Source organism: Zingiber officinale, chromosome 2A (assembly GCF_018446385.1).
Source record: "Zingiber officinale cultivar Zhangliang chromosome 2A, Zo_v1.1, whole genome shotgun sequence".
Lineage (NCBI taxonomy): Eukaryota > Viridiplantae > Streptophyta > Magnoliopsida > Zingiberales > Zingiberaceae > Zingiber > Zingiber officinale.
Window position 1 is genome coordinate 101,283,061 of NC_055988.1, and position 9,850 is coordinate 101,292,910.

The 9,850-nt window shown below is 44.9% G+C and overlaps 2 protein-coding genes across 2 annotated transcripts; both read right to left on the reverse strand.

Moving 5' to 3' along the window:
* Positions 1-72: 72 nt before the first annotated feature.
* On the reverse strand, positions 73-6,116 carry LOC122041750 (meiotic recombination protein DMC1 homolog). The gene is made up of 17 exons (XM_042601538.1): positions 5,978-6,116; positions 5,747-5,904; positions 5,599-5,679; positions 2,902-3,597; positions 2,554-2,645; positions 2,407-2,478; positions 2,264-2,302; positions 2,132-2,189; positions 2,023-2,068; positions 1,871-1,916; positions 1,731-1,792; positions 1,564-1,630; positions 1,373-1,465; positions 1,215-1,283; positions 1,053-1,131; positions 611-777; positions 73-310 (listed from the first exon to the last, which is right to left on the reverse strand). Exons 4-17 carry the CDS (start codon positions 2,981-2,983, stop codon positions 266-268), a joined length of 1,017 nt encoding a protein of 338 aa, XP_042457472.1. The 5' UTR covers positions 2,984-3,597; positions 5,599-5,679; positions 5,747-5,904; positions 5,978-6,116; the 3' UTR covers positions 73-265.
* A 460-nt stretch (positions 6,117-6,576) lies between these two features.
* LOC122041749 (protein LONGIFOLIA 1-like) lies at positions 6,577-9,329 on the reverse strand. The gene is made up of 4 exons (XM_042601537.1): positions 9,067-9,329; positions 7,700-8,989; positions 7,418-7,622; positions 6,577-7,329 (listed from the first exon to the last, which is right to left on the reverse strand). Exons 1-4 carry the CDS (start codon positions 9,217-9,219, stop codon positions 6,704-6,706), a joined length of 2,274 nt encoding a protein of 757 aa, XP_042457471.1. The 5' UTR covers positions 9,220-9,329; the 3' UTR covers positions 6,577-6,703.
* Positions 9,330-9,850: the final 521 nt, after the last annotated feature.

Genomic DNA, 9,850 nt, shown 5'->3' on the forward strand with positions numbered 1-9,850 from the left:
ATAGATGCAGCTCAACAAACACTAAAGTACCTAAGAACGGAGTGGATCGGTTAATCCGAAACGCAAAATAACAAAGATATACTATTATGAGTATATACTATTTCTTTCTCCTGGACAGATATAAGCAGCAAAAAAAAAAAATAGAGGACATTGTTTATGTTCTATCCAAAAATTTTAAAGAGCAAGAGCAAAAGCGTCGATAGAAATTAAACTATTTCTTTAGGCTATCTGTCCGCTAGAGAGAAGATACATGCCTTGAACGTTGTCAATCCTTAGCGTCCGCAATGCCTCCTGGAGTTATCTGGAAAACGTAATCCCTGGGTCAAAGATATCAACAGATCATTCTCCATTTTCACCATTTGTTTTCAGCAAAAAAGGTAAAAGATTTCATAATAAAACAAATCAAATCAGTTCTTTTGATATTTTTAAGTAGCTGAGCCTATTATCTCTAAAAGGTTTCGACATTGAACTTGCTTTAGTACCACTATTTGACGATCTAGTTTTACAATTAATTCAGTCGAAACTCTTATCTTTTCATATTGTTAATAGTTTCATAGATTTGGAATAACAAAAAAAAAAAATAATAAAGTTGTATAAATTTGAAGGATATGGCTTCAGCCTCTGGAAGATTGGGAGCGTCAAACATCTTGCAGACGCGCTGCTCGCCTTTGCCTTTCCTCAGCATGAGTCGGATGGTGACGGCGTGGGCAAGCACATGACCTCCCGCTGGCTTCTTAGGATCCGATATGAACATACCTCCTCCAGGATCAGCAATTACTAACAATAACAAAAAAGAAATACGAATTCTGACGATTATAAAAAATCAGCATCGATGAACAAAAATGCTTAAGACAATAGTTGCTAGTTATATTTCACATCTTTCAACACAAACTGCTTGTTATTAGAATCCATTTTGGCATCTTTCTATCGAGCAGGGAATTAATACTAATTGCACATTAAAATAATATATAATATTTTTTTAAAAGAAGATTTGTTTGTCCATAAAACGCAAATCATTTATTAAGAACACATGTCGAGATCCGAAATCTAACCTTGGTTGGTTATGAAGACTGCCACATTGAACTCCTCGGCAATCTTAATCAGGCGGGAGAGCATTTGCGCCAATTTTTGCTGCAAAAGAGGGGTTGAAGAACAAGACAAAATATAATATGAGCTTGTGCTGTGTGACTGTGAGATGAGCGCATTGAGCAAACCTGGCGCTCGGCAAGCTCGCCGCGTCCAGAGAAGTCGACCCGGAACAATGCGATCACGGAATCCACAATCTGCAATCCCACACAGGCTAATTCAAAGTTAACAGCGGCAGGTGATTAAAAAACAAAATGAAGACATAGTTTAGGGTCCAGTTTTGGACCAGAAGCCTGAAGGGCTCTTCGGACATCTTGGCGGCGAGGCCGAGGAGCAAATTGTACTGGTGCTCGTAAGTATAGGCACGCGCGTATATGATCTGCTCTTCCAACGTGCACAAATGAATCGGAATTAGTCATTTTTATCTAAGCATAAAAAAAGAATTTAAGGAGGTGAAAGAAGAATTCTAGGCCTTGCGTTATCAAGAACGGCCCCAGCGTCCATCCCAAACCTCTCTGCAATCGGCACGATCCGATCTGGACGGCTGGAGATTCAATCAAGGAAAGACGTGGACATTTCAAGTGTTGTTTACCTCCAAACCAATCAATCACAGAAGATAACTTAATTGGGGATCAGAAGGATACAAAGTTCCCTCGGTGTCGATATACGCGACCTTCCCGTTGCCTCCGTGCATGTGGATCGGTAGCTGTCGAGAGCAAAAATGCTGAGTGAGTCATAAGAAGAGGAAATCTCCAGTGTGTTGAATTGATCAAATGACATGCACCTGCGTCGATACGCAGAGCGTGTGCGCCAATTGCGTCTTCCCTGATCTGCTCGATTTTTGGCGGACAATCACGACTCAGTTTAAGTTGCATTATACTAGAAAACAGGTGGAGCGAAAGGGAATATAAGATCAGTTGCATAAAAGTTTCGAACCGGAATTCTCCAAATGCCTCAGTGATTGAGAGGGTCTCGATTCCACCTGTTTAATTTCAATCAGTGTTGTGATATTTCTGTTTAGAAGAGGGAATATTTTTGATATTACCGCCAAGGAGTTCATCCAAAGCTTGGCTCCCCGTGGTAATTCGAATCACCGCCTTTCTCTGTGGAATAGAGTAAGGTCAGCTGGAAAGATCGGCCGTTGAAATGTCATTCAACGGATCGGATGTGATCTTACCCTGAGAAGCAGATCGCTTCCGGTTACGTAACCCATGTTCTGCGATTCGTGAACCAGGGAAATGGATTGAATAGATCAAAATAACGAAGCGAGTTAGGGCGATTCAGAAAAAAAAAAATGGAGATGAAGGAAAGGTGCCTAACCACGAGCTTCTCAGCAGCCTCGCAGATCTTATCCACCTTGGCTTCGGATAGTCCCTTGATCCCCGTTAAGTTCTAGAAAAGATGCGAAAATGGTGATTGATTGCTCAATGTTTCTAACGAGATCTGAAGCACAAACATAGATCTAACCTTTTTCGTGTGCATCATTAGACCATTGCAAGTGTAGATCCCTGAATCCTGGAGCTTCTTAATGTCGCCCGCGTTAATCCCTTGCGAAATCACTGCAAGTCCCACTCAATCGATCAAATTACAGAGAACTAGCAAGCGATTCGAGAAAGCCAAGACAAAACAAATCTCCCAGCGAGACCAGAATATGATCGAACAAACACTCCTACACCAACCCATCAGATCCAAACTAACTAAGGAATGGATGATCAGAATCCGAACCCTAACTGTTCCAACAAAGCGACGAGCTAAACAACGATCGATAAAAACCAATACCAGCAAAACGAGAAAGATTTGCGGATCCGAACTTACATTTGTCGATCGACTCGAAGAGCTCTTCTTCATCTTCATCTTCCCGGTCCACCAGCTGCAGTTGGCCGTGCTCCTCGATCATCTTCTCTTTCCCAGAGCCGAAACCCAACGCGAGAGGTGAGAGACGAAGGAGAGGTTTTGAATCTGACTCCGATTTAAGAATTTTCGAGCGACTTCCGACCTTTCAGCTATTTATAGAGCTGGACTGCAGCGCTCTCCTTCAAACCAGTTGATTCGGGCCTTCCACGTCCGTCCGTTATTTCCCGCCAAAACGAGCAATTTGAATATAACACACGAACATCAAACAAGCCACACAAATGAATGATAAAAACAAAGAGCATAAATAAAATGTCAACCAATCAAACACATGAGTCGATCGACAACATGCTGATGACCAAATCAAAGGTTTTTAAGTCACTAACAGCAAACTAAGTAATTCCACACCATCAAACAACATGTGAACCATTTATATGGAAACAACAAAAATATCTTGATACCATATCAGAATGCTTCAGTTCAATCAAAAGAGGTGGATGCCTGATTTGCAGAAGGCAGATTCAGTTGCCACCCTCCCATTACTCGGCTGAATTCACGAAAGTCCACGTGCACATCGCCATCGAGATCGACTTCCTTAATCATCGCCTCAACTTCATCATACTCTACTTCTTTTCCAAGATTGCATATGACACTCATGAGCTGCGTGCAGAATTTGTAATTAGCAGACAGTTCTTGATGAAATTGACAAAAATCTTGCATTTTAATTGACTTTGACCCAGGGCCGATCCTGAGATATGTCATCGAAGGGCGACAGACAAGGACTTCTGATTTTTAGGGGCCCCTAAATTTGATATGCATATATAATATATATTATATATAATTAGATTACTTTAATAAAAATCTAAAAAATATATTTTATTGAATTATTTTAATAAAGGTCAATATATATATATATATATATATATATATATATATATATATATATATATATATATATTCTATTACAATTTAAGAAAAAATATAAAAGAAAGAAAAAAAAGGAATGTTAAAATTCTATTGTAGATTTTATTTATTGTACAACTCTTTTTTCATTAATTTGTTTGAAGTCATAAGACTGAAGGGTAAAGTATGAATCTTGAATATTAATTTCCTCCCTTCTTCTCCTTAAAATCTTTTCTAATTAAATCAAAAAAGTTTATCATCCAATTAAAATTTTAATTTTATCAATAATCTCATTCATCAATATATAAACTTACAACGTAAGTTATCTACTCATTTATATTTTTTCTTATTGTCAATATTCAATATTGATTTTTAATATTATATTAGAGTCAATATTTTATAATTTTTCTTACGATTTAAAAGCATTTAAATAAATCATCCCAATTTTAATCATCATAAAATAGATTATATCAATTGCTTCAAGCACAAACCAAGCTTGATTGTTCTTTGACTATCATTTTCACTGTTTGTTTTTGTTTCATTATTAGCTTTGTTGCTGATTTTTTGGATGTTTTATTTTTACACTTGAAATTTATAGTATAAACATGTTTCCAAAGAAATATCAATCTTGAAGTCAAAAAAGAAAACAAAAGAAAAAGAGTGGAACAGATTATTAAAATTCACAACGTTCTTCGTAAGTTTTTTAAAGCTAGTTCTTCAATTGAAGATTCAATTGATGAATTACAAAAAGAAAATTAAGAAGAACTAAATGATCATACAACAAATGAGCAACAATCAACTAATCAAGAAGAACTAAATAATCATGCAATCAATGAGCTGGAAGAATTGAGAGAAAATGATGATCATAATCATGCAAAGAATGAGCAGGAAGAATTGAGAGAAAATGATGATAATAATTTGAATATAAATGACTTGACAATTTTATGAGGCAGGATCTCCTGGACCACTTTTTGTGGTCCAGCGGATGTGTCACTCGTATTTGCGGCGGGATCGTGGCCACGATCCGGTCGCAAATGGTTGCGATCCCTTCCTGGGTTCACCATCCCCACCAGCTTATAGTTTTGTCTGCAGCGGGCGGCCTGGAGGATACCCTCGCTCGGCTCCAAGTAACCTTGCCACTTATCCACCACCGGAGGCCTCCGGGAGACCTCCGGCCGCCAACTCTGAACAAAAACTATAACTTGGTGGGAACGATGAACCCAGGAAACGATCGCAACAATTTACGGTCGGATCGCGACCACGATCCGACCGCAAATACGAGTGGTACATCTCCTGGACCACAAAAAAGTGATCCAAGAGATCTGTGCTTCAATTTTATGTATTGAAAATGAGATGTTAGAAAAACTTGATTTTGAAGACCTTATTGATGATTTTACTTTTTAAAATACTATAGATTTTTTTATATATATATTTTTTGTATTTGTAGGTATTATACTTTTTTTGGAAAAACTTAGGAAACATATTTTGTATAGTGTTGTATTTTTTGATGAATCTTGAGAAATATATTTTGTATGAAGTTTATCATATTTTAAAAGAAATATATTGATTTTAAAATTTTTCTATTAAATAATATTCAAATTATATGTTAGTAAAAAAAAAATTCCTATAGAGATTTCTTTTTTCTTTTCGCCTTAGGGCCCCCAAAAGTCAGGGTCGGCCCTGCTTTGACCTAAAGAAGGCGATTGCTAGTTAATAGATCAGATCTTTGAACATTAGCCTAAGAAGATTATCATTTACCTCATTGGGAGAGATTAATCCGTTGTTATCTTTATCAAAAAGTTTAAAGGCTTCTTTCAGTTCATCCTCAGCATTAGCCTCCTACAAAGGCAAGATTTTATGACAAACATATCGTTAATCCCAACAATGTTAAGCACAGCTAAATTACCGTAATCGCGTTAAAAATTATGTCCTGAAACTCATTTAACTCAATGGTTCCATTTCCATCTGTGTCCACCTCCTTGATCATATCCATCAGGTCTTTTCTGGTTGGATGGTAACCCATGGATTGAAGGACAGACTCCAGTTCTTGAGGCGTGATGTGGCCTATCACATTCTCAAATCAAAAGAGGAAATAAAGGGAGAAAGATGTCGATGACAAAGCCAAAAAAGAAAGTACCATCTCCGTTCCTGTCGAAGAGGGCGAAAGCCTCCTGGTGATCAGCTAGGTATGCCAGGAAATTCTTTTCTTGAAAAGGATCCATGGAGGTCTTGAGTAATGAAGTTTAAGGGAAAGGAGATAGATTTTGCAGTCAGTAGTGACGAGTGAATAAGAATATATAGACCATTGACTGAAGTTTCCATGAAATAGGATCCTACAAGGGGAAGAAATTTCTCTATCTCCATAAGGCGAGCATATACTAATTTGTATTGGATTTCTCTCGAGTTTCTAGGAAGGTAAACAAGAGTGTTTTCTGAAGCTAAACACGGAAGCTTCCCGGTGGCTTCCGTGAATCGTATTGGGTGTAACAATTGATGGGTTGCCCATGAAATTATATACCTCGCAGTTAGTTTGATGATACTAGAAAACGATGAACGAGGTAACGTTGGGCGTGCCTGTCTATGATCGCACGCTACGGTTTGAGACATGGACAGACGTCAGAGACCCACCGCATTTGATTGTGTGGGCTGGTGGGGTGGGCTTTGCTGCTGCAGCCCGAGACAAGGCCACTTGCCTTTGTCACGCACTTTGACAGTTGCGAATTGACACCAGGCCCATGATCTAACCAGCGTGGCCCACGAATTGGCTTGTTACTTATGTGATGGTTACAACCTTGTTACATCGCGTCCGTTCAAAATGGATCCAAGCGCTGCGTTTCGGAGGTGAACAAAGGCGAATTCGGATTTACAGGTCGAGCTTGCGGCGGGGGAGGCGGCGGCGGCGGCGGGAGGTGGCGGCGGCGAGATCGTGGATTGTCTCCGAGACGAGTTCCTTGAAGATAAGGCGCTCGATGTGGAGGATGGCGTCGGACATTTCGGCGCCCGGCCTGGTCCAACCGTCGGTCAGCCCTGCGTTGATGTCCTTCCGGACCGCGCTGACCACGGCGGTGTCCTCCACGTTGTTCTCCTCCCCCTCAGCTTCCAGCTGTTCGCGTATGCGCTGCAACTCCGTCCACACCTGTCGCAGAAGCAGCTCGTCGCCCCCGGCGAGACGCGCCGGCGAAGAGGGAGCGGTGCGGGAGAAGGCTTCCCGACAGGAGACCCGGCGCTTTCTGTCGAGGATCTCGGCCACGGTATCGAAGACGAGGCGGCGGTGGAGGCGGCCCGCCTTGCACGAGTCGCCGGCGTGGCGCTTCTCCAGCATCGCGTACACGGCGCCGCACGACTCCTTGTAGCGGTGGCAGGCGCGGACGACCTCGCACACGTAGGCGTAGTCGTGGTCCACATCCTCCGGCCAGATGTCCACGTCTCCGTCGTTGGTCGATTCGGTTGAGGACCATTGCGACTCCTCCCACTCGTCCGTTTGCCGATCTGCAGATAGGAGCGCATCAGCATTCATGGTCGAAGAAAAATGGCGGAGGACGATTAGTTGATCGGGGGAAGAGATTGTGGGTCATACCTTTGAAATCGATGCATCGCTTGCTGAGCGGCGAGGGAGAAGGCGAGCCAAGGAATGAGAGGGAGTCAAGAACGGAGACGGGGCTCGGCTGCCGGTCCACCACAGTAACCTTCTCCGCCCCGGTGAACTCCGCAATGCTGTCGACCAGCTTGTTGCATCGCTGCAAAACAGTACGTCCCGATCTGTACTCCTCCGCCAGCGATCTCTGTGTCGTCAAAGCCACGTAATGGATTTACAATCTCGATTTGATTCGCGTCCAACGAGGACAAAAAATAGTTGTACCTCGAAGTCTAACTGGGAGGACGCACTGCCACTGCTCTCGGAAAATGTGGTGAAGGTATCGTCCTCCGCGGGTGAATAGTTCTTCCCTACTCGGGATGGATCAGCTGTTGGTCGTTGAATCCTCGGCGATCGAAGCGGATCGGACCCCGATCGCTTTGGGCTGCGTTTGGGGGAAGACACCGGAGAGATTGTTGGTGGCCGCATCGAACTCTTCTGAACTGCCGCATTATCCGGAAGCCGCTTCACCGGCGAGCTTAGGCTCTCAGGCGATCGCAGTCCTCGATTCCTTTGCTCATTCCTTCCACTGGTCGGGCGATCGACCGGCGTGGGCTGGCGGCGGATAGGAGGAGGGCTCTGGCGACTGGCGCCACTTCTGGGCGGAAGCCGAGGCGGTTTGGTTGCTGGATTCATGATCACGATTGGAGTTTGAACAACATCGCTACTGCGTTGGTAGGCAAAAGGATTGCGGCGGTCATTGACCAAGTGAGAATGGTTGCGGTGGAGGAGCCCCTTGAGCTGAAGCGCCTCCAAAATCTGCTTTACGGTTTCCGTGCCCTTCGTCGAATCGTTGAATCCTCGCATCCGGAGCCACTTCTCGATCTCGCCGTGAAGTGCCCAAGACTGTTTCGGCTCGGGGAAGAAGTCCTGGACGTCGAAGATCTTCCTCTGGAGTTGCGGCTTTGCCATCGTCAAGTTAGTGAGCTTGAATTTAGAAACGCTGATCGACTTAAAGAATTCCTCCGCAGATATTGGCTCAGATTCCGCCGGCGCCGGAGAGCCGGGGTCAACGCCGTGGCACGACGGGTCTTTCCGAGAGCGTGCCTCAGAGGCGGATCGCCGGAGCTCGACCCGATCAGGAGCAGATCCACCTTCCCGGTCATCGCTCGAAAGGCCGTCGAGCCCCATTAGCCTCGCGACGACGCTTGGGGACCGCCTCTGTTCCTCTCCCGCTTCGGAGGCGTCTGTTGGGCTCCCGGTGCTGACCGACACAGCCGTACGGATCTCTCGCGGACGGATCTTACCCTTGGAATCAACCACCGCGCGGCTATCGAGAGAGAGCCTCGGAGAGTCGCGGATCGTCCTCCATGAGGTCTTCCCTTCGTCAGCGCTCTCGAAGGCCTGGAGCGGCAGGGGAAGAGACCGCCGCGCAGGAGTCTCCCCCGAGACGCCGTCCATTTCGGAGGAAGGGCGAGCAATCGACGGCGAAGGCGGTGGAAGATGGCTCTCCTTGAAGACCGACAATGCCGACGAAGCCTCCGACTTGGCTGACGGCGAAGCCGACCCAGCCGTCTGCAATTGTTCATTCAACGATCAGAGAAAAAAAAAACAACCACACCACCGAAAACACTCTCCAGCGACCATCTCACCGAGGCTACGGGAAGGCTGCGGACGGAGAAACTACGCCTCCGGCCACTGAAGCCGCGGTCAAAGAGATGGAGGAGCCCCGCCATGCACCCCATCTGCCGCTGAAGGCGCTGGTCCTCCACTCCTCCTCTGTGGCTGACGACGCCGGGCGTCATCTCCGTCAGCGCCACCGTCCCCCTCTCCTCTTTCAGGTCAGATCTCAACCCCCGACGCCAACTCACTCCGCTCACCCATACACATGGGAGCCCTGTGCGTCGGCTCGCATTCATTCATCGCGACTCCCGCTAAAGGCCTTTAAAAGTGGCGTTGGGCGAGTCGATGACGAAAATGCCCCTCCCATTAAAAAAAAAAAGCGTAACGGCGGACGCATCCACTGACGTCCTTTCCGTTGTGGCGCAGGTTCTTGCGCAGGCACGCCACGTTTGTTCGATTTAGAAGACGAATGAAGATGCCGATTAACAAATGAAGCCAACGAAGATTTTGAATGGAGGCGGTTGCACCGCTGGATTAAGATAATTGCGTGATTAGGGAATGGCATCGAACCACGAGAAAATGGCGTCGCGTCACCGCAGCACGTGACCGCCGAAAGGGAAGGGCGAAAGTATCTCGCTAGGCGTCGCTGTCGCACCGCGTCCGAGAACCTGAAGTGGGGCACCTGTTGGTGTCTTTTGTTCGCTGCCTTTTTTTGTATCTATCTTTTTGAGCTTTGTTTACGGGTAAGTGAGCTTTGGTTGCCAGTTGATTGTACCTATCAACCAACACATTCTTCTGCTTAAGTTGAATTTG

Bases quoted from the DNA above. Each gene is read 5' to 3' on its own strand.
- LOC122041750 (XM_042601538.1), bottom strand. From the start codon at position 2,983: ATGATCGAGGAGCACGGCCAACTGCAGCTGGTGGACCGGGAAGATGAA. The intron at 2,303-2,406 runs GTTAGGCACCTT...CACGAATCGCAG, and splicing joins AGGCTGCTGAGAAGCTCGTG to AACATGGGTTACGTAACCGG. The intron at 1,917-2,022 runs GTTCGAAACTTT...AAAATCGAGCAG, and splicing joins GAGGCATTTGGAGAATTCCG to ATCAGGGAAGACGCAATTGG.
- LOC122041749 (XM_042601537.1), bottom strand. From the start codon at position 9,219: ATGACGCCCGGCGTCGTCAGCCACAGAGGAGGAGTGGAGGACCAGCGC. The intron at 8,990-9,066 runs GTGAGATGGTCG...GAACAATTGCAG, and splicing joins GCAGCCTTCCCGTAGCCTCG to ACGGCTGGGTCGGCTTCGCC. The intron at 7,623-7,699 runs GTACAACTATTT...TTGACGACACAG, and splicing joins CCTCCCAGTTAGACTTCGAG to AGATCGCTGGCGGAGGAGTA.